This window comes from Rissa tridactyla, chromosome 4 (assembly GCF_028500815.1).
Source record: "Rissa tridactyla isolate bRisTri1 chromosome 4, bRisTri1.patW.cur.20221130, whole genome shotgun sequence".
Lineage (NCBI taxonomy): Eukaryota > Metazoa > Chordata > Aves > Charadriiformes > Laridae > Rissa > Rissa tridactyla.
In genome coordinates this window covers 19776573-19804572 of record NC_071469.1, presented here as the reverse complement: position 1 = coordinate 19804572, position 28000 = coordinate 19776573, and the positions used below count along the sequence as shown (strand labels likewise).

The window sequence follows — 28000 nt, the reverse complement described above, 5'->3', positions numbered from 1 at the left end:
TTAGGGACATGGTTTAGAAGTGGCTTTTGTCAGGGTAGGTTAAAGGTTGGACTTGATGATCTTAAAGGTCCCTTCCAACCTCAGCAATTCTATGATTCTATGATTCCAATGAGAGGAGTGGGTCCCCGGCTCCTGCCCTCAGCCTCCCTATCCGGTTCCTCCCCCAAAAAGCGGGGACAAGGACAGCGCCTAAAGGGTGCCTTCCCATGCGCAAGCAGCCTCTGCCTCTCCCTGGAAGAGGAGCCTCTCCAGATGCTGTGTCTCCCTCCAAGGAACAGGCACGGCATACCCTCTGCCCCCTCCCAGACTTGCAGGCCAGGCTCTGTTGGAGAAACCTGTGCCCGCGGCCATACCGAAGGCGGGCCATATCCAAAGGCAGGCCATACCAAAGTGCCGATGCCAAAGGCAAAGGAACGGAGGGCAAGTACTAAAACAACAGGCCAAGCGGCGTGCGCTGCCGCTGCTAGGAAGGAAAAACGGAATGAAGGATGGGAGGGTGAGAGCTGGGAAGCACAGTCGGACTGGTAGGAAGGGCAGGAGGGAGCCTTACCGGGCTGCGAGGAACTCAGCCACGTGGAGGACACGGTTGAGGAGGGAGAAGAAGCAGGCGATGGCAGCGGGCTGGTTTTGGCTGTGGAGGGCGCGGATGACTCCGATGCAGGCAACTCTGTTGGAGCGCTGGTCCTCAGGGAAGAGGGCCTGGGCCTTAGGGTCGTAGGCGTAGGTTTCGGGGTGGCGGCTGGGGCTGATGTGGAGGAGAGCGTGGAAGTGGTGGCAGGTGGCGGGCGGGTGCTGAGCGGGCTGCTGGGGGCAGGCGGAGAGCTGGGACCTGGAGAGGTGCTTGTCAGAGGGACCTCTGTGCTGCTAGCAGGGCTGGCCTCTCTGGAGACAGAGGTCTTGGAGGTGCTGCTGGCAGAGGTGGTGGCCGTTGTCTTCTGCGTGGTCAGAGGCGGCACAATGTGTGGCACGGTTGTCTTTTCGTGGGTGAAGGCTGCCGGGAGCAAAGCACAGGGCAGCTGAGGACGAGGTCAAGAGGGGAAGGTGGGCAGAAGCCCCAGTCTGGGGTGTCATGGTTTCAGCTGGCATAGAGTTGACTTTCTTACTACAGCTGACATAGTGCTTTGTGTTGGATTTGGGACAAAAACTGTGTTGGTAAAAGACTGAAGTTTTGGTTGTTGCCTAGCAGTCAAGGCCCTTTCTGCTCCTCACAACACTCCGCCAGCCAGTAGGCTGGGAGTGCACAGAAAGCGGAGAGGAGACAAAGCCGACAGCTGACCCCAACTGACCAAAGGAATATTCTATACCATATGACATCATGCTCAGTGTCGAAAGCCGGGGGAAGAAGAAGGAGGGGGGAGACATTTGGAATTACAGCCTTGGGCTTCCCTCGTAACGGTTACACATGATGGAGCGCAGCTTTTCCTGGAGATGGCTGAACACACCTGCCTGCTATGGGGAGTAGTGAACGAAACCCTTGTTTTGCTTTGCTTGCGTGCACAGCTTTTGCGTTACTTAGTAAACTGTCTTTATGTCAACCCATGAGTTTACTCGCTTTTACCCTTCTGATTCTCTCCCCCATCCTGCTGGGGGACAGGGAGTGAGCGAGCGGCTGCATGGTCCTCGTTGCCAGCCAGCTGGTGTTAAACCATGACACGGGGGCATGTGCAGGAAAGGCAGCGCTGTGCTGCACTGAGTCTTGCTGGGGGCAGAGAGGAGTGGGTCCCTGCCTCCTGCCCTCAGCCTCCCTATCCGGTTCCTCCCCCAAAAAGCGGGGACAAGGACAGCGCCTAAAGGGCGCCTTCCTTTATAGGGAAAAAATCAGGAGGGCCAAAGCCCAGCTAGAACTAAACCTGGCTTCTGTTGTCAAGGACAACAAAAAAAGTTTCTATAAATATATTAGCAATAAGAAGAGGACTAAGGATTATCTCTGTCCTCTAGTAGATGGGGCCGGCAACATAGTGAACAAGGAAGAGGAAAAGGCCGAGGTACTTAATGCAGTCTTTGCCTCAGTCTTCATCAGTAGGACCAGTTGTTCCCTGAGTACCCAGACCCCTGAGCTAGAAGACAGGGATGGGGAGCAGAACGAAGCCCCTGTAACCCAAAGGCAAACAGTGAGGGACCTGCTTCAGCACCTGGAGGTGCACAAATCTATGGGGCCGGATGGGATCCACCCAAGGGTATTGAAAGAGCTGGCGGAAGTGCTCGCCAGGCCACTTTGCATCATTTATGAACAGTCCTGGACAACCGGGGAGGTCCCAGCTGACTGGAGGTTAGCAAATGTGACACCCATCCACAAGAAGGGCCGGAAGGAGGATCCGGGGAACTACAGGCCAGTCAGTCTGACCTCAGTGCCTGGGAAGGTCATGGAGCAGATCCTCCTCAGTGCCATTACACGGCACATGCAGGAGAACAGGGTGATCAGGCCCAGTCAGCATGGGTTTGTGAAGGGCAGGTCATGCCTATCAAACCGAATATCCTTCTATGATAAGGTGACCCACTTAGAGGATGAGGGAAAAGCTGTGGATGTTATCTACTTGGATTTTTGCAAAGCTTTTGACACTGTTTCCCACAGCATTCTCCTGGAGAAACTGGCTGCGCATGGCCTGGACAGGTGTACTCTTCGCTGGGTAAAAAACTGGCTGGATGGCCGTGCCCAGAGAGTGGTGGTAAATGGAGTTAAATCCAGTTGGTGTCCGGTCACAAGTGGTGTCGGTGCTGGGGCCGGTTCTCTTTAATATCTTTATCAATGATCCGGATGAAGGGATAGAATGCACCCTCAGCAAGTTCACAGATGACACTAAACTGGGCGGGCGTGTTGATCTGCTTGAGGGTAGGTTGGCTCTGCAGAGGGATCTGGACAGGCTGGACCGATGGGCTGAGACCAATGGTATGAGGTTCAACAAGGCCAAGTGCTGGGTCCTGCACTTGGGTCACAACAACCCCACGCAGCGCTACAGGATTGGGGCAGAGTGGCTCGAAAGCAGCCCGGCAGGAAAAGACCTGGGGGTGTTGGTTGACAGCCGGCTGAATATGAGCCAGCAGTGTGCCCATGTGGCCAAGAAGGCCAACAGCATCCTAGCCTGTATCAGGAATAGTGTGGTGAGCCGGACTAGGGAAGTGATCATCCCCCTGTACTCGGCACTGGTGAGGCCCCATCTTGAGTACTGCGTTCAGTTTTGGGCCCCTTGCTACAAGTGGGACATTGAGGTGTTGGAGCGTGTCCAGAGAAGGGCTACAAAGCTGGTGAGGGGTCTGGAGGACAAACCTTATGAAGAACGACTGAGGGAGCTGGGGTTGTATAGCCTGGAGAAGAGGAGGCTCAGGGGAGACCTTATCACCCTCTACAACTACCTGAAAGGAGGTTGTAGAGAGATTGGGGCTGACCTCTTCTCCCTGGTGACAAGTGATAGGACGAGAGGAAACGGGTTCAAGTTATGTCAGGGGAGGTTTAGATTGGATATTAGGAAACATTTTTTCACTGAAAAGGTTATTAAACATTGCAATAGGCTGCCCAGGGAGGTGGTGGATTCACCATCCCTGGAGGTGTTTAAACAAAGGGTAGATGGGGCACTTAGGGACATGGTTTAGAAGTGGCTTTTGTCAGGGTAGGTTAAAGGTTGGACTTGATGATCTTAAAGGTCCCTTCCAACCTCAGCAATTCTATGATTCTATGATTCCAATGAGAGGAGTGGGTCCCCGGCTCCTGCCCTCAGCCTCCCTATCCGGTTCCTCCCCCAAAAAGCGGGGACAAGGACAGCGCCTAAAGGGTGCCTTCCCATGCGCAAGCAGCCTCTGCCTCTCCCTGGAAGAGGAGCCTCTCCAGATGCTGTGTCTCCCTCCAAGGAACAGGCACGGCATACCCTCTGCCCCCTCCCAGACTTGCAGGCCAGGCTCTGTTGGAGAAACCTGTGCCCGCGGCCATACCGAAGGCGGGCCATATCCAAAGGCAGGCCATACCAAAGTGCCGATGCCAAAGGCAAAGGAACGGAGGGCAAGTACTAAAACAACAGGCCAAGCGGCGTGCGCTGCCGCTGCTAGGAAGGAAAAACGGAATGAAGGATGGGAGGGTGAGAGCTGGGAAGCACAGTCGGACTGGTAGGAAGGGCAGGAGGGAGCCTTACCGGGCTGCGAGGAACTCAGCCACGTGGAGGACACGGTTGAGGAGGGAGAAGAAGCAGGCGATGGCAGCGGGCTGGTTTTGGCTGTGGAGGGCGCGGATGACTCCGATGCAGGCAACTCTGTTGGAGCGCTGGTCCTCAGGGAAGAGGGCCTGGGCCTTAGGGTCGTAGGCGTAGGTTTCGGGGTGGCGGCTGGGGCTGATGTGGAGGAGAGCGTGGAAGTGGTGGCAGGTGGCGGGCGGGTGCTGAGCGGGCTGCTGGGGGCAGGCGGAGAGCTGGGACCTGGAGAGGTGCTTGTCAGAGGGACCTCTGTGCTGCTAGCAGGGCTGGCCTCTCTGGAGACAGAGGTCTTGGAGGTGCTGCTGGCAGAGGTGGTGGCCGTTGTCTTCTGCGTGGTCAGAGGCGGCACAATGTGTGGCACGGTTGTCTTTTCGTGGGTGAAGGCTGCCGGGAGCAAAGCACAGGGCAGCTGAGGACGAGGTCAAGAGGGGAAGGTGGGCAGAAGCCCCAGTCTGGGGTGTCATGGTTTCAGCTGGCATAGAGTTGACTTTCTTACTACAGCTGACATAGTGCTTTGTGTTGGATTTGGGACAAAAACTGTGTTGGTAAAAGACTGAAGTTTTGGTTGTTGCCTAGCAGTCAAGGCCCTTTCTGCTCCTCACAACACTCCGCCAGCCAGTAGGCTGGGAGTGCACAGAAAGCGGAGAGGAGACAAAGCCGACAGCTGACCCCAACTGACCAAAGGAATATTCTATACCATATGACATCATGCTCAGTGTCGAAAGCCGGGGGAAGAAGAAGGAGGGGGGAGACATTTGGAATTACAGCCTTGGGCTTCCCTCGTAACGGTTACACATGATGGAGCGCAGCTTTTCCTGGAGATGGCTGAACACACCTGCCTGCTATGGGGAGTAGTGAACGAAACCCTTGTTTTGCTTTGCTTGCGTGCACAGCTTTTGCGTTACTTAGTAAACTGTCTTTATGTCAACCCATGAGTTTACTCGCTTTTACCCTTCTGATTCTCTCCCCCATCCTGCTGGGGGACAGGGAGTGAGCGAGCGGCTGCATGGTCCTCGTTGCCAGCCAGCTGGTGTTAAACCATGACACGGGGGCATGTGCAGGAAAGGCAGCGCTGTGCTGCACTGAGTCTTGCTGGGGGCAGAGAGGAGTGGGTCCCTGCCTCCTGCCCTCAGCCTCCCTATCCGGTTCCTCCCCCAAAAAGCGGGGACAAGGACAGCGCCTAAAGGGCGCCTTCCTTTATAGGGAAAAAATCAGGAGGGCCAAAGCCCAGCTAGAACTAAACCTGGCTTCTGTTGTCAAGGACAACAAAAAAAGTTTCTATAAATATATTAGCAATAAGAAGAGGACTAAGGATTATCTCTGTCCTCTAGTAGATGGGGCCGGCAACATAGTGAACAAGGAAGAGGAAAAGGCCGAGGTACTTAATGCAGTCTTTGCCTCAGTCTTCATCAGTAGGACCAGTTGTTCCCTGAGTACCCAGACCCCTGAGCTAGAAGACAGGGATGGGGAGCAGAACGAAGCCCCTGTAACCCAAAGGCAAACAGTGAGGGACCTGCTTCAGCACCTGGAGGTGCACAAATCTATGGGGCCGGATGGGATCCACCCAAGGGTATTGAAAGAGCTGGCGGAAGTGCTCGCCAAGCCACTTTGCATCATTTATGAACAGTCCTGGACAACCGGGGAGGTCCCAGCTGACTGGAGGTTAGCAAATGTGACACCCATCCACAAGAAGGGCCGGAAGGAGGATCCGGGGAACTACAGGCCAGTCAGTCTGACCTCAGTGCCTGGGAAGGTCATGGAGCAGATCCTCCTCAGTGCCATTACACGGCACATGCAGGAGAACAGGGTGATCAGGCCCAGTCAGCATGGGTTTGTGAAGGGCAGGTCATGCCTATCAAACCGAATATCCTTCTATGATAAGGTGACCCACTTAGAGGATGAGGGAAAAGCTGTGGATGTTATCTACTTGGATTTTTGCAAAGCTTTTGACACTGTTTCCCACAGCATTCTCCTGGAGAAACTGGCTGCGCATGGCCTGGACAGGTGTACTCTTCGCTGGGTAAAAAACTGGCTGGATGGCCGTGCCCAGAGAGTGGTGGTAAATGGAGTTAAATCCAGTTGGTGTCCGGTCACAAGTGGTGTCGGTGCTGGGGCCGGTTCTCTTTAATATCTTTATCAATGATCCGGATGAAGGGATAGAATGCACCCTCAGCAAGTTCACAGATGACACTAAACTGGGCGGGCGTGTTGATCTGCTTGAGGGTAGGTTGGCTCTGCAGAGGGATCTGGACAGGCTGGACCGATGGGCTGAGACCAATGGTATGAGGTTCAACAAGGCCAAGTGCTGGGTCCTGCACTTGGGTCACAACAACCCCACGCAGCGCTACAGGATTGGGGCAGAGTGGCTCGAAAGCAGCCCGGCAGGAAAAGACCTGGGGGTGTTGGTTGACAGCCGGCTGAATATGAGCCAGCAGTGTGCCCATGTGGCCAAGAAGGCCAACAGCATCCTAGCCTGTATCAGGAATAGTGTGGTGAGCCGGACTAGGGAAGTGATCATCCCCCTGTACTCGGCACTGGTGAGGCCCCATCTTGAGTACTGCGTTCAGTTTTGGGCCCCTTGCTACAAGTGGGACATTGAGGTGTTGGAGCGTGTCCAGAGAAGGGCTACAAAGCTGGTGAGGGGTCTGGAGGACAAACCTTATGAAGAACGACTGAGGGAGCTGGGGTTGTATAGCCTGGAGAAGAGGAGGCTGAGGGGAGACCTTATCACCCTCTACAACTACCTGAAAGGAGGTTGTAGAGAGATTGGGGCTGACCTCTTCTCCCTGGTGACAAGTGATAGGACGAGAGGAAACGGGTTCAAGTTATGTCAGGGGAGGTTTAGATTGGATATTAGGAAACATTTTTTCACTGAAAAGGTTATTAAACATTGCAATAGGCTGCCCAGGGAGGTGGTGGATTCACCATCCCTGGAGGTGTTTAAACAAAGGGTAGATGGGGCACTTAGGGACATGGTTTAGAAGTGGCTTTTGTCAGGGTAGGTTAAAGGTTGGACTTGATGATCTTAAAGGTCCCTTCCAACCGCAGCAATTCTATGATTCTATGATTCCAATGAGAGGAGTGGGTCCCCGGCTCCTGCCCTCAGCCTCCCTATCCGGTTCCTCCCCCAAAAAGCGGGGACAAGGACAGCGCCTAAATGGCGCCTTCCCATGCGCAAGCAGCCTCTGCCTCTCCCTGGAAGAGGAGCCTCTCCAGATGCTGTGTCTCCCTCCAAGGAACAGGCACGGCATACCCTATGCCCCCTCCCAGACTTGCAGGCCAGGCTCTGTTGGAGAAACCTGTGCCCGCGGCCATACCGAAGGCGGGCCATATCCAAAGGCAGGCCATACCAAAGTGCCGATGCCAAAGGCAAAGGAACGGAGCGCAAGTACTAAAACAACAGGCCAAGCGGCGTGCGCTGCCGCTGCTAGGAAGGAAAAACGGAATGAAGGATGGGAGGGTGAGAGCTGGGAAGCACAGTCGGACTGGTAGGAAGGGCAGGAGGGAGCCTTACCGGGCTGCGAGGAACTCAGCCACGTGGAGGACACGGTTGAGGAGGGAGAAGAAGCAGGCGATGGCAGCGGGCTGGTTTTGGCTGTGGAGGGCGCGGATGACTCCGATGCAGGCAACTCTGTTGGAGCGCTGGTCCTCAGGGAAGAGGGCCTGGGCCTTAGGGTCGTAGGCGTAGGTTTCGGGGTGGCGGCTGGGGCTGATGTGGAGGAGAGCGTGGAAGTGGTGGCAGGTGGTGGGCGGGTGCTGAGCGGGCTGCTGGGGGCAGGCGGAGAGCTGGGACCTGGAGAGGTGCTTGTCAGAGGGACCTCTGTGCTGCTAGCGGGGCTGGCCTCTCTGGAGACAGAGGTCTTGGAGGTGCTGCTGGCAGAGGTGGTGGCCGTTGTCTTCTGCGTGGTCAGAGGCGGCACAATGTGTGGCACGGTTGTCTTTTCGTGGGTGAAGGCTGCCGGGAGCAAAGCACAGGGCAGCTGAGGACGAGGTCAAGAGGGGAAGGTGGGCAGAAGCCCCAGTCTGGGGTGTCATGGTTTCAGCTGGCATAGAGTTGACTTTCTTACTACAGCTGACATAGTGCTTTGTGTTGGATTTGGGACGAAAACTGTGTTGGTAAAAGACTGAAGTTTTGGTTGTTGCCTAGCAGTCAAGGCCCTTTCTGCTCCTCACAACACTCCGCCAGCCAGTAGGCTGGGAGCGCACAGAAAGCGGAGAGGAGACAAAGCCGACAGCTGACCCCAACTGACCAAAGGAATATTCTATACCATATGACATCATGCTCAGTGTCGAAAGCCGGGGGAAGAAGAAGGAGGGGGGAGACATTTGGAATTACAGCCTTGGGCTTCCCTCGTAACGGTTACACATGATGGAGCGCAGCTTTTCCTGGAGATGGCTGAACACACCTGCCTGCTATGGGGAGTAGTGAACGAAACCCTTGTTTTGCTTTGCTTGCGTGCACAGCTTTTGCGTTACTTAGTAAACTGTCTTTATGTCAACCCATGAGTTTACTCACTTTTACCCTTCTGATTCTCTCCCCCATCCTGCTGGGGGACAGGGAGTGAGCGAGCGGCTGCATGGTCCTCGTTGCCAGCCAGCTGGTGTTAAACCATGACACGGGGGCATGTGCAGGAAAGGCAGCGCTGTGCTGCACTGAGTCTTGCTGGGGGCAGAGAGGAGTGGGTCCCTGCCTCCTGCCCTCAGCCTCCCTATCCGGTTCCTCCCCCAAAAAGCGGGGACAAGGACAGCGCCTAAAGGGCGCCTTCCTTTATAGGGAAAAAATCAGGAGGGCCAAAGCCCAGCTAGAACTAAACCTGGCTTCTGTTGTCAAGGACAACAAAAAAAGTTTCTATAAATATATTAGCAATAAGAAGAGGACTAAGGATTATCTCTGTCCTCTAGTAGATGGGGCCGGCAACATAGTGAACAAGGAAGAGGAAAAGGCTGAGGTACTTAATGCAGTCTTTGCCTCAGTCTTCATCAGTAGGACCAGTTGTTCCCTGAGTACCCAGACCCCTGAGCTAGAAGACAGGGATGGGGAGCAGAACGAAGCCCCTGTAACCCAAAGGCAAACAGTGAGGGACCTGCTTCAGCACCTGGAGGTGCACAAATCTATGGGGCCGGATGGGATCCACCCAAGGGTATTGAAAGAGCTGGCGGAAGTGCTCGCCAGGCCACTTTGCATCATTTATGAACAGTCCTGGACAACCGGGGAGGTCCCAGCTGACTGGAGGTTAGCAAATGTGACACCCATCCACAAGAAGGGCCGGAAGGAGGATCCGGGGAACTACAGGCCAGTCAGTCTGACCTCAGTGCCTGGGAAGGTCATGGAGCAGATCCTCCTCAGTGCCATTACACGGCACATGCAGGAGAACAGGGTGATCAGGCCCAGTCAGCATGGGTTTGTGAAGGGCAGGTCATGCCTATCAAACCGAATATCCTTCTATGATAAGGTGACCCACTTAGAGGATGAGGGAAAAGCTGTGGATGTTATCTACTTGGATTTTTGCAAAGCTTTTGACACTGTTTCCCACAGCATTCTCCTGGAGAAACTGGCTGCGCATGGCCTGGACAGGTGTACTCTTCGCTGGGTAAAAAACTGGCTGGATGGCCGTGCCCAGAGAGTGGTGGTAAATGGAGTTAAATCCAGTTGGTGTCCGGTCACAAGTGGTGTCGGTGCTGGGGCCGGTTCTCTTTAATATCTTAATCAATGATCCGGATGAAGGGATAGAATGCACCCTCAGCAAGTTCACAGATGACACTAAACTGGGCGGGCGTGTTGATCTGCTTGAGGGTAGGTTGGCTCTGCAGAGGGATCTGGACAGGCTGGACCGATGGGCTGAGACCAATGGTATGAGGTTCAACAAGGCCAAGTGCCGGGTCCTGCACTTGGGTCACAACAACCCCACGCAGCGCTACAGGATTGGGGCAGAGTGGCTCGAAAGCAGCCCGGCAGGAAAGGACCTGGGGGTGTTGGTTGACAGCCGGCTGAATATGAGCCAGCAGTGTGCCCAGGTGGCCAAGAAGGCCAACAGCATCCTAGCCTGTATCAGGAATAGTGTGGTGAGCCGGACTAGGGAAGTGATCATCCCCCTGTACTCGGCACTGGTGAGGCCCCATCTTGAGTACTGCGTTCAGTTTTGGGCCCCTTGCTACAAGTGGGACATTGAGGTGTTGGAGCGTGTCCAGAGAAGGGCTACAAAGCTGGTGAGGGGTCTGGAGGACAAACCTTATGAAGAACGACTGAGGGAGCTGGGGTTGTATAGCCTGGAGAAGAGGAGGCTCAGGGGAGACCTTATCACCCTCTACAACTACCTGAAAGGAGGTTGTAGAGAGATTGGGGCTGACCTCTTCTCCCTGGTGACAAGTGATAGGACGAGACGAAACGGGTTCAAGTTATGTCAGGGGAGGTTTAGATTGGATATTAGGAAACATTTTTTCACTGAAAAGGTTATTAAACATTGCAATAGGCTGCCCAGGGAGGTGGTGGATTCACCATCCCTGGAGGTGTTTAAACAAAGGGTAGATGGGGCACTTAGGGACATGGTTTAGAAGTGGCTTTTGTCAGGGTAGGTTAAAGGTTGGACTTGATGATCTTAAAGGTCCCTTCCAACCTCAGCAATTCTATGATTCTATGATTCCAATGAGAGGAGTGGGTCCCCGGCTCCTGCCCTCAGCCTCCCTATCTGGTTCCTCCCCCAAAAAGCGGGGACAAGGACAGCGCCTAAAGGGTGCCTTCCCATGCGCAAGCAGCCTCTGCCTCTCCCTGGAAGAGGAGCCTCTCCAGATGCTGTGTCTCCCTCCAAGGAACAGGCACGGCATACCCTCTGCCCCCTCCCAGACTTGCAGGCCAGGCTCTGTTGGAGAAACCTGTGCCCGCGGCCATACCGAAGGCGGGCCATATCCAAAGGCAGGCCATACCAAAGTGCCGATGCCAAAGGCAAAGGAACGGAGGGCAAGTACTAAAACAACAGGCCAAGCGGCGTGCGCTGCCGCTGCTAGGAAGGAAAAACGGAATGAAGGATGGGAGGGTAAGAGCTGGGAAGCACAGTCGGACTGGTAGGAAGGGCAGGAGGGAGCCTTACCGGGCTGCGAGGAACTCAGCCACGTGGAGGACACGGTTGAGGAGGGAGAAGAAGCAGGCGATGGCAGCGGGCTGGTTTTGGCTGTGGAGGGCACGGATGACTCCGATGCAGGCAACTCTGTTGGAGCGCTGGTCCTCAGGGAAGAGGGCCTGGGCCTTAGGGTCGTAGGCGTAGGTTTCGGGGTGGCGGCTGGGGCTGATGTGGAGGAGAGCGTGGAAGTGGTGGCAGGTGGCGGGCGGGTGCTGAGCGGGCTGCTGGGGGCAGGCGGAGAGCTGGGACCTGGAGAGGTGCTTGTCAGAGGGACCTCTGTGCTGCTAGCGGGGCTGGCCTCTCTGGAGACAGAGGTCTTGGAGGTGCTGCTGGCAGAGGTGGTGGCCGTTGTCTTCTGCGTGGTCAGAGGCGGCACAATGTGTGGCACGGTTGTCTTTTCGTGGGTGAAGGCTGCCGGGAGCAAAGCACAGGGCAGCTGAGGACGAGGTCAAGAGGGGAAGGTGGGCAGAAGCCCCGGTCTGGGCTGTCATGGTTTCAGCTGGCATAGAGTTGACTTTCTTACTACAGCTGACATAGTGCTTTGTGTTAGATTTGGGACGAAAACTGTGTTGGTAAAAGACTGAAGATTTGGTTGTTGCCTAGCAGTCAAGGCCCTTTCTGCTCCTCACAACACTCCGCCAGCCAGTAGGCTGGGAGTGCACAGAAAGCTGGGAGGAGACAAAGCCGACAGCTGACCCCAACTGACCAAAGGAATATTCTATACCATATGACATCATGCTCAGTGTCGAAAGCCGGGGGAAGAAGAAGGAGGGGGGAGACATTTGGAGTTACAGCCTTGGGCTTCCCTCGTAACGGTTACACATGATGGAGCGCAGCTTTTCCTGGAGATGGCTGAACACACCTGCCTGCTATGGGGAGTAGTGAACGAAACCCTTGTTTTGCTTTGCTTGCGTGCGCAGCTTTTGCGTTACTTAGTAAACTGTCTTTATGTCAACCCATGAGTTTACTCGCTTTTACCCTTCTGATTCTCTCCCCCATCCTGCTGGGGGGCAGGGAGTGAGCGAGCGGCTGCATGGTCCTCGTTGCCAGCCAGCTGGTGTTAAACCATGACACGGGGGCATGTGCAGGAAAGGCAGCGCTGTGCTGCACTGAGTCTTGCTGGGGGCAGAGAGGAGTGGGTCCCTGCCTCCTGCCCTCAGCCTCCTTATCCGGTTCCTCCCCCAAAAAGCAGGGACAAGGACAGCGCCTAAAGGGCGCCTTCCTTTATAGGGAAAAAATCAGGAGGGCCAAAGCCCAGCTAGAACTAAACCTGGCTTCTGTTGTCAAGGGCAACAAAAAAAGTTTCTATAAATATATTAGCAATAAGAAGAGGACTAAGGATTATCTCTGTCCTCTAGTAGATGGGGCCGGCAACATAGTGAACAAGGAAGAGGAAAAGGCTGAGGTACTTAATGCAGTCTTTGCCTCAGTCTTCATCAGTAGGACCAGTTGTTCCCTGAGTACCCAGATCCCTGAGCTAGAAGACAGGGATGGGGAGCAGAATGAAGCCCCTGTAACCCAAAGGCAAACAGTGAGGGACCTGCTTCAGCACCTGGAGGTGCACAAATCTATGGGGCCGGATGGGATCCACCCAAGGGTATTGAAAGAGCTGGCGGAAGTGCTCGCCAGGCCACTTTGCATCATTTATGAACAGTCCTGGACAACCGGGGAGGTCCCAGCTGACTGGAGGTTAGCAAATGTGACACCCATCCACAAGAAGGGCCGGAAGGAGGATCCGGGGAACTACAGGCCAGTCAGTCTGACCTCAGTGCCTGGGAAGGTCATGGAGCAGATCCTCCTCAGTGCCATTACACGGCACATGCAGGAGAACAGGGTGATCAGGCCCAGTCAGCATGGGTTTGTGAAGGGCAGGTCATGCCTATCAAACCGAATATCCTTCTATGATAAGGTGACCCACTTAGAGGATGAGGGAAAAGCTGTGGATGTTATCTACTTGGATTTTTGCAAAGCTTTTGACACTGTTTCCCACAGCATTCTCCTGGAGAAACTGGCTGCGCATGGCCTGGACAGGTGTACTCTTCGCTGGGTAAAAAACTGGCTGGATGGCCGTGCCCAGAGAGTGGTGGTAAATGGAGTTAAATCCAGTTGGTGTCCGGTCACAAGTGGTGTCGGTGCTGGGGCCGGTTCTCTTTAATATCTTTATCAATGATCCGGATGAAGGGATAGAATGCACCCTCAGCAAGTTCACAGATGACACTAAACTGGGCGGGCGTGTTGATCTGCTTGAGGGTAGGTTGGCTCTGCAGAGGGATCTGGACAGGCTGGACCGATGGGCTGAGACCAATGGTATGAGGTTCAACAAGGCCAAGTGCTGGGTCCTGCACTTGGGTCACAACAACCCCACGCAGCGCTACAGGATTGGGGCAGAGTGGCTCGAAAGCAGCCCGGCAGGAAAGGACCTGGGGGTGTTGGTTGACAGCCGGCTGAATATGAGCCAGCAGTGTGCCCAGGTGGCCAAGAAGGCCAACAGCATCCTAGCCTGTATCAGGAATAGTGTGGTGAGCCGGACTAGGGAAGTGATCATCCCCCTGTACTCGGCACTGGTGAGGCCCCATCTTGAGTACTGCGTTCAGTTTTGGGCCCCTTGCTACAAGTGGGACATTGAGGTGTTGGAGCGTGTCCAGAGAAGGGCTACAAAGCTGGTGAGGGGTCTGGAGGACAAACCTTATGAAGAACGACTGAGGGAGCTGGGGTTGTATAGCCTGGAGAAGAGGAGGCTGAGGGGAGACCTTATCACCCTCTACAACTACCTGAAAGGAGGTTGTAGAGAGATTGGGGCTGACCTCTTCTCCCTGGTGACAAGTGATAGGACGAGAGGAAACGGGTTCAAGTTATGTCAGGGGAGGTTTAGATTGGATATTAGGAAACATTTTTTCACTGAAAAGGTTATTAAACATTGCAATAGGCTGCCCAGGGAGGTGGTGGATTCACCATCCCTGGAGGTGTTTAAACAAAGGGTAGATGGGGCACTTAGGGACATGGTTTAGAAGTGGCTTTTGTCAGGGTAGGTTAAAGGTTGGACTTGATGATCTTAAAGGTCCCTTCCAACCGCAGCAATTCTATGATTCTATGATTCCAATGAGAGGAGTGGGTCCCCGGCTCCTGCCCTCAGCCTCCCTATCCGGTTCCTCCCCCAAAAAGCGGGGACAAGGACAGCGCCTAAAGGGCGCCTTCCCATGCGCAAGCAGCCTCTGCCTCTCCCTGGAAGAGGAGCCTCTCCAGATGCTGTGTCTCCCTCCAAGGAACAGGCACGGCATACCCTCTGCCCCCTCCCAGACTTGCAGGCCAGGCTCTGTTGGAGAAACCTGTGCCCGCGGCCATACCGAAGGCGGGCCATATCCAAAGGCAGGCCATACCAAAGTGCCGATGCCAAAGGCAAAGGAACGGAGGGCAAGTACTAAAACAACAGGCCAAGCGGCGTGCGCTGCCGCTGCTAGGAAGGAAAAACGGAATGAAGGATGGGAGGGTGAGAGCTGGGAAGCACAGTCGGACTGGTAGGAAGGGCAGGAGGGAGCCTTACCGGGCTGCGAGGAACTCAGCCACGTGGAGGACACGGTTGAGGAGGGAGAAGAAGCAGGCGATGGCAGCGGGCTGGTTTTGGCTGTGGAGGGCGCGGATGACTCCGATGCAGGCAACTCTGTTGGAGCGCTGGTCCTCAGGGAAGAGGGCCTGGGCCTTAGGGTCGTAGGCGTAGGTTTCGGGGTGGCGGCTGGGGCTGATGTGGAGGAGAGCGTGGAAGTGGTGGCAGGTGGCGGGCGGGTGCTGAGCGGGCTGCTGGGGGCAGGCGGAAAGCTGGGACCTGGAGAGGTGCTTGTCAGAGGGACCTCTGTGCTGCTAGCGGGGCTGGCCTCTCTGGAGACAGAGGTCTTGGAGGTGCTGCTGGCAGAGGTGGTGGCCGTTGTCTTCTGCGTGGTCAGAGGCGGCACAATGTGTGGCACGGTTGTCTTTTCGTGGGTGAAGGCTGCCGGGTGGAAAGCACAGGTTGAGCGAGAGTGGCAGACCAAGAGGGAAAGAGGTAAAGGAGCAGGGCAGAAGCCCTGGGCTGGGGCCTCAGGCAAGAAAAGCAGCCTGCTATCACACTGCGTCTCACTGGACAGGAGGCAGGACTGGGCTTCTGGCTCCTTCCCTAAGCTTCCCTGTCCTGCTTACACCCAGGTGGGGCCAAGCTGTGTGCCAGTCAGCAGGCGGTCGACACTGGCTATATGCTAAGTGCCCACCCAGCAACTTGCTCACTCCCTCTGAGCGTGAATGGGGGGGGAATTGCAAGTGCAAAAGCAAAAACACCCCCACACATCTGGATACAGACAGTTTTCAGAAGCAAAGAAACTAAAGGGAAAAAAAGACAAAAACCACCCACTAGATGCACTCACCGTCTCCCACTGGTGGCCAGTGTCCGGCCAGCCTTTGAGCAATGGGTACTTGGGAAAATCCCCCTGTCCTGTCCTGTTCTGCCCTGCCCTGCCCTGCCCGCATTTTACTGCTCAGCATGACATTCTGTGATACGGAGGATCTCCTTGGTCACTCACGTTGGGTCAGCTATCCTGGCTGTGTCCTCAACCAACCTCTTGCCCACTCCCTGGCAGGCAAAAGGAGAAACAGAGAAATCGGGGATGCCGTGCTAGCATTCCCCAGCAATAGTTAAAGAACTTGGGTGCTATCAACACTGGCTTGGACAAACATCTGAAAAACAACACCAGAAAACCTGCTAGGACAAAAATTAGCACCACCCCAGCCAGAGCCAGTGCACAGGCGCAGCACAGCACCACACCCCGGGCCGGCCACGCACCAAAACAAATGCCACAAGCGGCGAACACTGCTTGGAAGGCATGATGGAACATCACATAGGTGGAAAGAAGGAAGGAAGGGAGAATAAGAGCTGAGAAGAACAGGAAGAGAACTCAGAAGAGCGGGAGGGAGCCTTACCGGGCTGCGAGGAACTCAGCCACGTGGAGGACACGGTTGAGGAGGGAGAAGAAGCAGGCGATGGCAGCGGGCTGGTTTTGGCTGTGGAGGGCGCGGATGACTCCGATGCAGGCAACTCTGTTGGAGCGCTGGTCCTCAGGGAAGAGGGCCTGGGCCTTAGGGTCGTAGGCGTAGGTTTCGGGGTGGCGGCTGGGGCTGATGTGGAGGAGAGCGTGGAAGTGGTGGCAGGTGGCGGGCGGGTGCTGAGCGGGCTGCTGGGGGCAGGCGGAGAGCTGGGACCTGGAGAGGTGCTTGTCAGAGGGACCTCTGTGCTGCTAGCGGGGCTGGCCTCTCTGGAGACAGAGGTCTTGGAGGTGCTGCTGGCAGAGGTGGTGGCCGTTGTCTTCTGCGTGGTCAGAGGCGGCACAATGTGTGGCACGGTTGTCTTTTCGTGGGTGAAGGCTGCCGGGAGCAAAGCACAGGGCAGCTGAGGACGAGGTCAAGAGGGGAAGGTGGGCAGAAGCCCCGGTCTGGGCTGTCATGGTTTCAGCTGGCATAGAGTTGACTTTCTTACTACAGCTGACATAGTGCTTTGTGTTGGATTTGGGACGAAAACTGTGTTGGTAAAAGACTGAAGATTTGGTTGTTGCCTAGCAGTCAAGGCCCTTTCTGCTCCTCACAACACTCCGCCAGCCAGTAGGCTGGGAGCGCACAGAAAGCTGGGAGGAGACAAAGCCGACAGCTGACCCCAACTGACCAAAGGAATATTCTATACCATATGACATCATGCTCAGTGTCGAAAGCCGGGGGAAGAAGAAGGAGGGGGGAGACATTTGGAGTTACAGCCTTGGGCTTCCCTCGTAACGGTTACACATGATGGAGCGCAGCTTTTCCTGGAGATGGCTGAACACACCTGCCTGCTATGGGGAGTAGTGAACGAAACCCTTGTTTTGCTTTGCTTGCGTGCGCAGCTTTTGCGTTACTTAGTAAACTGTCTTTATGTCAACCCATGAGTTTACTCGCTTTTACCCTTCTGATTCTCTCCCCCATCCTGCTGGGGGGCAGGGAGTGAGCGAGCGGCTGCATGGTCCTCGTTGCCAGCCAGCTGGTGTTAAACCATGACACGGGGGCATGTGCAGGAAAGGCAGCGCTGTGCTGCACTGAGTCTTGCTGGGGGCAGAGAGGAGTGGGTCCCTGCCTCCTGCCCTCAGCCTCCTTATCCGGTTCCTCCCCCAAAAAGCGGGGACAAGGACAGCGCCTAAAGGGCGCCTTCCTTTATAGGGAAAAAATCAGGAGGGCCAAAGCCCAGCTAGAACTAAACCTGGCTTCTGTTGTCAAGGGCAACAAAAAAAGTTTCTATAAATATATTAGCAATAAGAAGAGGACTAAGGATTATCTCTGTCCTCTAGTAGATGGGGCCGGCAACATAGTGAACAAGGAAGAGGAAAAGGCTGAGGTACTTAATGCAGTCTTTGCCTCAGTCTTCATCAGTAGGACCAGTTGTTCCCTGAGTACCCAGATCCCTGAGCTAGAAGACAGGGATGGGGAGCAGAATGAAGCCCCTGTAACCCAAAGGCAAACAGTGAGGGACCTGCTTCAGCACCTGGAGGTGCACAAATCTATGGGGCCGGATGGGATCCACCCAAGGGTATTGAAAGAGCTGGCGGAAGTGCTCGCCAGGCCACTTTGCATCATTTATGAACAGTCCTGGACAACCGGGGAGGTCCCAGCTGACTGGAGGTTAGCAAATGTGACACCCATCCACAAGAAGGGCCGGAAGGAGGATCCGGGGAACTACAGGCCAGTCAGTCTGACCTCAGTGCCCGGGAAGGTCACGGAGCAGATCCTCCTCAGTGCCATTACACGGCACATGCAGGAGAACAGGGTGATCAGGCCCAGTCAGCATGGGTTTGTGAAGGGCAGGTCATGCCTATCAAACCGAATATCCTTCTATGATAAGGTGACCCACTTAGAGGATGAGGGAAAAGCTGTGGATGTTATCTACTTGGATTTTTGCAAAGCTTTTGACACTGTTTCCCACAGCATTCTCCTGGAGAAACTGGCTGCGCATGGCCTGACAGGTGTACTCTTCGCTGGGTAAAAAACTGGCTGGATGGCCGTGCCCAGAGAGTGGTGGTAAATGGAGTTAAATCCAGTTGGTGTCCGGTCACAAGTGGTGTCGGTGCTGGGGCCGGTTCTCTTTAATATCTTAATCAATGATCCGGATGAAGGGATAGAATGCACCCTCAGCAAGTTCACAGATGACACTAAACTGGGCGGGCGTGTTGATCTGCTTGAGGGTAGGTTGGCTCTGCAGAGGGATCTGGACAGGCTGGACCGATGGGCTGAGACCAATGGTATGAGGTTCAACAAGGCCAAGTGCCGGGTCCTGCACTTGGGTCACAACAACCCCACGCAGCGCTACAGGATTGGGGCAGAGTGGCTCGAAAGCAGCCCGGCAGGAAAGGACCTGGGGGTGTTGGTTGACAGCCGGCTGAATATGAGCCAGCAGTGTGCCCAGGTGGCCAAGAAGGCCAACAGCATCCTAGCCTGTATCAGGAATAGTGTGGTGAGCCGGACTAGGGAAGTGATCATCCCCCTGTACTCGGCACTGGTGAGGCCCCATCTTGAGCACTGCGTTCAGTTTTGGGCCCCTTGCTACAAGTGGGACATTGAGGTGTTGGAGCGTGTCCAGAGAAGGGCTACAAAGCTGGTGAGGGGTCTGGAGGACAAACCTTATGAAGAACGACTGAGGGAGCTGGGGTTGTATAGCCTGGAGAAGAGGAGGCTGAGGGGAGACCTTATCACCCTCTACAACTACCTGAAAGGAGGTTGTAGAGAGATTGGGGCTGACCTCTTCTCCCTGGTGACAAGTGATAGGACGAGAGGAAACGGGTTCAAGTTATGTCAGGGGAGGTTTAGATTGGATATTAGGAAACATTTTTTCACTGAAAAGGTTATTAAACATTGCAATAGGCTGCCCAGGGAGGTGGTGGATTCACCATCCCTGGAGGTGTTTAAACAAAGGGTAGATGGGGCACTTAGGGACATGGTTTAGAAGTGGCTTTTGTCAGGGTAGGTTAAAGGTTGGACTTGATGATCTTAAAGGTCCCTTCCAACCTCAGCAATTCTATGATTCTATGATTCCAATGAGAGGAGTGGGTCCCCGGCTCCTGCCCTCAGCCTCCCTATCCGGTTCCTCCCCCAAAAAGCGGGGACAAGGACAGCGCCTAAAGGGTGCCTTCCCATGCGCAAGCAGCCTCTGCCTCTCCCTGGAAGAGGAGCCTCTCCAGATGCTGTGTCTCCCTCCAAGGAACAGGCACGGCATACCCTCTGCCCCCTCCCAGACTTGCAGGCCAGGCTCTGTTGGAGAAACCTGTGCCCGCGGCCATACCGAAGGCGGGCCATATCCAAAGGCAGGCCATACCAAAGTGCCGATGCCAAAGGCAAAGGAACGGAGGGCAAGTACTAAAACAACAGGCCAAGCGGCGTGCGCTGCCGCTGCTAGGAAGGAAAAACGGAATGAAGGATGGGAGGGTGAGAGCTGGGAAGCACAGTCGGACTGGTAGGAAGGGCAGGAGGGAGCCTTACCGGGCTGCGAGGAACTCAGCCACGTGGAGGACACGGTTGAGGAGGGAGAAGAAGCAGGCGATGGCAGCGGGCTGGTTTTGGCTGTGGAGGGCGCGGATGACTCCGATGCAGGCAACTCTGTTGGAGCGCTGGTCCTCAGGGAAGAGGGCCTGGGCCTTAGGGTCGTAGGCGTAGGTTTCGGGGTGGCGGCTGGGGCTGATGTGGAGGAGAGCGTGGAAGTGGTGGCAGGTGGCGGGCGGGTGCTGAGCGGGCTGCTGGGGGCAGGCGGAGAGCTGGGACCTGGAGAGGTGCTTGTCAGAGGGACCTCTGTGCTGCTAGCGGGGCTGGCCTCTCTGGAGACAGAGGTCTTGGAGGTGCTGCTGGCAGAGGTGGTGGCCGTTGTCTTCTGCGTGGTCAGAGGCGGCACAATGTGTGGCACGGTTGTCTTTTCGTGGGTGAAGGCTGCCGGGTGGAAAGCACAGGTTGAGCGAGAGTGGCAGACCAAGAGGGAAAGAGGTAAAGGAGCAGGGCAGAAGCCCTGGGCTGGGGCCTCAGGCAAGAAAAGCAGCCTGCTATCACACTGCGTCTCACTGGACAGGAGGCAGGACTGGGCTTCTGGCTCCTTCCCTAAGCTTCCCTGTCCTGCTTACACCCAGGTGGGGCCAAGCTGTGTGCCAGTCAGCAGGCGGTCGACACTGGCTATATGCTAAGTGCCCACCCAGCAACTTGCTCACTCCCTCTGAGCGTGAATGGGGGGGGAATTGCAAGTGCAAAAGCAAAAACACCCCCACACATCTGGATACAGACAGTTTTCAGAAGCAAAGAAACTAAAGGGAAAAAAAGACAAAAACCACCCACTAGATGCACTCACCGTCTCCCACTGGTGGCCAGTGTCCGGCCAGCCTTTGAGCAATGGGTACTTGGGAAAATCCCCCTGTCCTGCCCTGTCCTGCCCTGCCCTGCCCTGCCCGCATTTTACTGCTCAGCATGACATTCTGTGATACGGAGGATCTCCTTGGTCACTCACGTTGGGTCAGCTATCCTGGCTGTGTCCTCAACCAACCTCTTGCCCACTCCCTGGCAGGCAAAAGGAGAAACAGAGAAATCGGGGATGCCGTGCTAGCATTCCTCAGCAATAGTTAAAGAACTTGGGTGCTATCAACACTGGCTTGGACAAACATCTGAAAAACAACACCAGAAAACCTGCTAGGACAAAAATTAGCACCACCCCAGCCAGAGCCAGTGCACAGGCGCAGCACAGCACCACACCCCGGGCCGGCCACGCACCAAAACAAATGCCACAAGCGGCGAACACTGCTTGGAAGGCATGATGGAACATCACATAGGTGGAAAGAAGGAAGGAAGGGAGAATAAGAGCTGAGAAGAACAGGAAGAGAACTCAGAAGAGCGGGAGGGAGCCTTACCGGGCTGCGAGGAACTCAGCCACGTGGAGGACACAGTTGAGGAGGGAGAAGAAGCAGGCGATGGCAGCGGGCTGGTTTTGGCTGTGGAGGGCGCGGATGACTCCGATGCAGGCAACTCTGTTGGAGCGCTGGTCCTCAGGGAAGAGGGCCTGGGCCTTAGGGTCGTAGGCGTAGGTTTCGGGGTGGCGGCTGGGGCTGATGTGGAGGAGAGCGTGGAAGTGGTGGCAGGTGGCGGGCGGGTGCTGAGCGGGCTGCTGGGGGCAGGCGGAGAGCTGGGACCTGGAGAGGTGCTTGTCAGAGGGACCTCTGTGCTGCTAGCGGGGCTGGCCTCTCTGGAGACAGAGGTCTTGGAGGTGCTGCTGGCAGAGGTGGTGGCCGTTGTCTTCTGTGTGGTCAGAGGTGGCACGATGTGTGGCACGGTTGTCTTTTCGTGGGTGAAGGCTGCTGGGAGCAAAGCACAGGGCAGCTGAGGGTGACCAGGCAAAATGGAAAGGCACATGATCTTGGCTGTTCTGTGTAGAAACTTTCTGATAACAACAGAGAAGGAAGTGAAGACCATGTTTCATTAATTCTGGTTGATTTAAAATTGAATGAACATGGCCATGACCCCCAGCATTTCCCATCCCGTCCTTCCTCATCTGAGAATTGCAGGCTTGTGATGGTTTTGAAGGATGTCCTCTAGCAATTTATCTCTTTTTCCTTCCTCCTGGTAGTCTTGAGAGGGGAAGAAGAACCGCTACTTTTTTGTAAGATTCCATTTGTTGACAGGTAGTCTACTATGTGCCTGTTGCAGACTGTGCTGGACAGGATCCATGGGAGATCTGAGGCTACTGAAGGGACAGGCATAGGCCATGGATGACTCTTATCTCTCCCCTGACCAGAGCACTCACCTGTTACTACTTTACTAGTTGGAGTCTTAGCTCTGGTTGGCTCCCTTGCTACAAAGAAAGGGATGAGAGAAAAGAATGGTTGAGTCTTGGGATGGATTCTAGGCAAAGCACGTTGTGGTATCTCCTTAAAGGTGCCTATCCTGTTTAACACCAAGAAAACCCAGACAACTCCTACTTAGATGGTTCTAAGTGCGAGAACTTTAGCCTGCAGTTGAGTGTACACCTTGCCCACCCTCCACTGGTGTCTCTTCTGAACACAGGGTCAGCATTGGTCAAGGCGGTGGCATTTGTTGACCCACATTGTAATGGCTGTGCCAGACCCCAGGTATCTTCTTGATGGAGACCACTCCTTGTATTTTGTCTCTCAACCCAAACTGTCCTGAGGTGTAAACTAGACACAAGTTTCCAGTTTCACTGCCTTCTCTTGCCTCCACCGTGCATTCTCAGGGTACCACCGTAAAGGGAGGGACTGTGTGTTAGCTTGTTTCTGATTGCTAGCTGTGGGGCAGGAAGCCATGGATGTCTGTACAGTAATAATGGCCTGTGCCCCAAAGCCAAAACCCTGAAGTGGCAACGGAGGAGGATGCAGTCAGGGTCATGTGCAGGATCATGTCCCACGATATGCCTGGGTCCCAGGAGTCCCCTGTAAAGGGCAGTGGGAATTGAGAATGAATACCAAAATTGAAGCTTGTGTGGGATGTGCTGCTTAGGAGAAAATGGTGCGAGCTGGAAGGAGCAGGCAGAGCAGCAGGAAGCACAGGACGGAGCCTTACCAGGTTGTGATGGTGTCAAGGACACAGTTGAGGAGGGGGAAGAAGCAGATGAGGCTGAGATGGCAGGTAAAGAGGTGGGACTTGGAAACATCCTTGTCAGTGGAACTTCTGGGCTGCTGGCAGGGCTGGTCCCTCTCATGACAGAGGTGCTGCTGGTGGATGCGGCAGGGCTGGTCTTCTGTGTTACCAGATGCTGCACAACCTGTGGCGTCGTTGTTCTGTGGGTGACAACTACAGAGAGAAAAGCAACAGTTGATCAAGAGTGTCAGGGCAAGAGGGTAAGACAAAGGAGGTGTGCAATTCCCAGGCAGAAGCCCCAGGGCATGCGTGGGGGCAAGAAAGGGAGGACCGGACCCCACTGAGTCTTACTAGGCAAGACGAGAAATGGGCCAGTGGCTCCCTCCCAAAAAAATATGGGGGAAGAACTGGGCCTGAAGTGTGCCTTCTGACAATTCAGCACCCCCTGCCTCTTCCTGGAGCTCCTGAGGGAAGGAGAGCCTCTCTGGATGTGCATGTCTCCCCTCCAAGGTGCTCCAGACTGGGCAGGAACATCCTCTGGGAGAGCTGGGCTAAGTGAAGCAGTCTTAGGTCAAGGCAATCTCTCAGCTCCCCCTCACTCACCTATTGGGACTTGGTGGTACAAAGTGGTTGCTTGGGTTCCTTCACTCTCTGTAATGGATATTAGTAATGGTTGGGAGCTGGTAAGGTTCCTAGTTAAAGTGGGTTGTGATACTTACTCAGAGGAAGATGTAACTGCCGTAACACGATGACCCAGGTGTGTGCAGCCCAATAGTATTTTGTGGGAGATGCATGGGTTGGGAGAGAGTGTACACCTGCCCTCCTACTACACTAGACTTCCCCACACACACTGTCCTAACCTCTGGTGTCGGTTGCTAACCTGGCAATTCACGTTGTCATACAGTCTCAGAGGAGACTGTCCTTGCTGGCATATGGAGTACCTGACATCCCAAAGTGTAATTTCCTTTTTCCAATATTTATTTTTTGGGGAATTTGTTACAATGGCTAGGGGCGACACATTATCTGCCACCTCTGAGTTTTCAAGAACTCATGTGGAAGCATAGAGAGATTTTGCTTAAATTCGGAGGAAGTATAGAGTATGGCCTTAAAGAGAAATGTTAGGTTTAAGACAGTATTTACATGTCAGATGCTTGATCCATTGGCAAGAAACATAAATTTCTGTTTTTATCACACTTCTTTAGTTATCTGTTCCTTTCCTATCTATTTGCACTGTTAAGACAACTAGTAAGAATGCTTGGGTTTTTCATAAGGAATACATCGACATGTCTTGTGAGTGGTGGCTTCACCTGACAGATATCAAAAAGTGATACTTACCTACTGTTGTTAGTTTAGGCTCGCTGAGAGTTGTGATCTGAGATGTGGTTTGAGTAGGTATGGAGGTGGTTGTTATTTCCTTCTTGGTAGTGGTCTTGAAGGGTGGTATGGTGAATCTTACTCTTTCCGTCTCTGTCGAAGCAGCAGTTGATGAGGCAACAGGCGTAGGCTTTTGTTTAGTGGTCATGGTTCTTTTTCTTGTAGTAGTTATGGAAGGGGTAGTGATGGCTGTAGTCATGTTTGGTGTGGTAAAAATTGTTGTTGTATGTTCTTTTGGAGTAAAGGTAAATAAATAACGTGAGTAATCAATTCACTGAATAATTAAAACTAAATCAATTATGAAGAAGCTACCCATGTTTCAGAGACCTAGTTTTCACCATTGATCATTTGAATATTTTCTGTGTAATTGTTTGTATTCATATTCTCATAAGTTTGCCAAAACTTTCTCTACTCGTGTTTGTTTTCTGCTGTCTCCTATCTTTCTCTATTCTCATTTTCTGTATTTTGCCTGTATTAGATTGTTTTTTATATAATTTTTGTAAGAAGTTAGCTTTGTTGTCACTTATTGCCTAAAGTCTGTATGGACTTTGCCCAAATGCCAATTTCATTGGCTATTCTTATGTTCCAAATCAACCACAGTTTCAGCTTTCCGTAATTTGCATTGCAAAGCTAAGTAACATCATACTATAGGACTTCCCTTGTTCCAGTGCATAAATCATCTGTCACAATGTCAGCCTTTGAAGTTGTGTTTTGAATCCTGTGGGACCTTTTTAACTTTGCTTTCCCTGATAGCCTGGGTCCAGGATGGCTTATTAGTTGAAGTGCATGTTGGTGGGAAGCTACCTGTTCTTTTGAGTCTCCACAAGCAATAGAATCAGAAAGTAATTTATGTTGGAAGTGTCATCCTCCTGAGAGCAGGACTTCAGAATCCTAGACAAATCTGCTGCATTGATACCTGTGTTATTCTGCTTTGGACCTTGCTTACATTATTCAGAGTTAATAGATTGGGTGCTCCTTGAATATGACTCTATAACTAAACCAGTTGTGGAAAAGAGGCTGAAGCTGAGCTGGCTCACTACTTATAGAACTTCTAATGTATTTCTCAGATGAATCACGCAAGTGATTTTTGGTTGTACTTTTAACCTAGTGTCTATAGCCTTTCTGTTTCCACACACTTTCAATCTACACTTCTGAACATTTCTGGTTTACAAACTCCTTTCTGGAAGCCTGCTTTGCCTGCTTCGTGCTTTGGAGTCACATTCTTGGGTGTTGAGACAGCTTGCAATACTTTCATAATAGAGTTGTATGTATAGAGTGGATTTGCTATGATTTAGTTTAGAGAGTAAAAATGAAAACCTACCAGTTGTTGACTTTATTGTGACAAGAGGTGATGCTGATGAAGTTCCTAGAATTGTAATTTTTGAGGTAATTGTTGGATTTGTAGTCTCAGTTGATACAGTAGCTGCAGAAGAAGAAATACCAGGTACTGCTGGTAGGGTACTTGTGATAGAGCTTCTCGTTACTTTAGGCTGCACTGTTGATACTAAGAAGGAAAAAAAAAAAAAGGGTAAGAAATAGTTCTCGATAATCTGTTTATAACATACCATACCAAACATAACATTTTTGAAGTAAAAACACTATCTTAATAAATATTAATAGCAACTACTATTAAAAACCATTACCTTTTAGAGGAAAGATTTGACACGAGTTACTCCTCTACTCCTTTGCTATTATGTGAATACCTTAAACAGATATTCTTGCAGAAGCTTTATACATTTTTCTTCATCACTTTAAAGTGAATTTGGCATAAATACTTGTGCATAGCAGCAGAGATGGAACAGTATGTTATCATTCACACAGCTGACAACGTAACATTTTCCCAATACCATCTGTCTTCAGGGGAATTAATGGAATTTCTAACAAATTTCAAATCAATACATATAGATTGCTTTCCTGGATCAGGCTATAGGGATTTGGTATACTCAGTCATACACTTCCATGAAGTCCTTGTTAAATTGTCAAAGTGTTATACAGACGCTCATCGCTAAGAATTGTGATGAAATTTTTGAGGGATTTTGTACATTGTAGAATCATAGAATGGTTGGGTTGGAAGGACCTTTAAAAGTCATCTCATTCAACCCCCACTGTGATGAGCAGGGATACCTTCAACTAGAGTGGGCTCCTCAAAGCCCCGTCCAGCCTGACCTTGAATGTTTCCAGGGATGGGGCATCTACCACCTCTCTGGACAGCCTCTTCCAGTGTTTCCCCACCCTCAGCATAAAAAATTTCTTCCTTATATCTTGTCTGAATCTTCCTACTACAAGCTCTACTAAAAAGTCTGTCCCCATCTTTCTTATAAGCTCCCTTCAAGTATTGAAGGCTGCAGTAAGGTCTCCCCAGAGCCTTCTCTTCTCCAGGCTGAACAGCCCCAACTCTCTCAAGTCTGTCCTCAGAGGAGAGGTGTTCCATCCCTCTGATTATGTCTGTGGCCCTCCTCTGGACCTGCTCCAACAGATCCATGTCTTTTCTGTGCTGAGGGCTCCAGAGCTGACACAGTACTCCAGGTGGGGCCTCACCAGAGTGGAGTAGAGGGGTAGAATCACCTCCCTCAACCTGCTGGCCACACTTCTTTTGATGCAGCTCAGCATACAGTTGGCTTTCTGGGCTGATAGTGCACGTTGCTGGGTCACGTTCAGCTTTTCATCCACCAGTACCCCCAAGTCCTTCTTCTTAGGGCTGCTCTCAATACTTTCATCCCCCAGCCTGTATTGATACCAGGGATTGCCCTGACCCAGGTGCAGGACCTTGCATTTAGCCTTGTTCAACCTCATGAGGTTCACATGGGCCCACTTCTTGAGCTTGTCCAGGTCCCTCTGGATGGCATCCTGTCCCTCAGGCGTGTCAACTGCACCACTCAGCTTGGTGTCATCTGCAAATTTGCTGAGGGTGCACTTTTTCCCACTGTCCATCAGAGACAAGATAGAAGTCCTTATTCACTAACAGAGATACTTCATTACTGATATCTGGATTGCCCAACTACACTCAGGAAACACTGTTCTCTCAATAATTTTTTTTTCTTAAGATGTCTCACAAATATTTCTGGGAAAATTTTAGTGATACTTAAGATACCAAGTTATTTGTTATCATTGCACCTTAGCATGTAAAAGTGGTGCTGCCACTATATCATGCAAAAAAAGATATTGCTTACGTCATAAACACATATCAGTGTGTAAGTACTAGTCTGGTCAACTACATAAACTAACCTGTTGAAGGTGAAGACGTTTCAGGTGTGGTACTAGTGCTTTCATGTCCTGTTGTGTAAAAGTAGAACAGGTCAAGTTTGTGCATGGAAGCATATTAAAATATTCCAAATGAGGCAAATTTCATATTGGATTCTAGGGATTGTGTTAATTAGTGAGATATTCCTGAAAATGCTTAATATTACATATTTCAGTGGTAAACTTTACATCAAAGGACTTAAACAATGACAATCAATACATCTCATCCTAATAATGAACACGAGTAAGTTTTTACTACCTTTCTTATGATTTTTATGCTTAAGGGCACCCCGCTTTTCAGGAATAATGGTTTTTGTATGTAAATGAGATCTCTAGCTGAGATCCTGGTTACACAGGTTAGAATTCTGAAATATGATAAAAATTGTCCTTGACTTTTTTTACATCTGCATGAAAATCCAAACTGTACAGACAGAGTCTATCCAGAACACTATTTAATAAGATAGGTTTTCAATGAAGTAAACCATATGGGAATAA

At 52.6% G+C, this 28000-nt stretch overlaps 1 protein-coding gene across 1 annotated transcript in view; it reads right to left on the bottom strand.

The window, feature by feature from the left end:
* MUC6 (mucin 6, oligomeric mucus/gel-forming) overlaps positions 1-28000 on the bottom strand; it is a 78396-nt gene that overhangs the window by 16686 nt on the left and 33710 nt on the right. The window contains exons 28-38 of the mRNA XM_054201459.1: positions 27491-27538; positions 25587-25769; positions 23495-23542; positions 22874-23104; positions 22101-22148; positions 21211-21651; positions 19808-20248; positions 16243-16678; positions 11264-11712; positions 7693-8133; positions 5692-5694 (exon numbers count right to left, since the gene is read on the bottom strand). Of these exons, the coding sequence (XP_054057434.1) occupies positions 5692-5694; positions 7693-8133; positions 11264-11712; positions 16243-16678; positions 19808-20248; positions 21211-21651; positions 22101-22148; positions 22874-23104; positions 23495-23542; positions 25587-25769; positions 27491-27538 (2769 nt within the window). The remainder of the gene's footprint in view (positions 1-5691; positions 5695-7692; positions 8134-11263; positions 11713-16242; positions 16679-19807; positions 20249-21210; positions 21652-22100; positions 22149-22873; positions 23105-23494; positions 23543-25586; positions 25770-27490; positions 27539-28000) is intronic.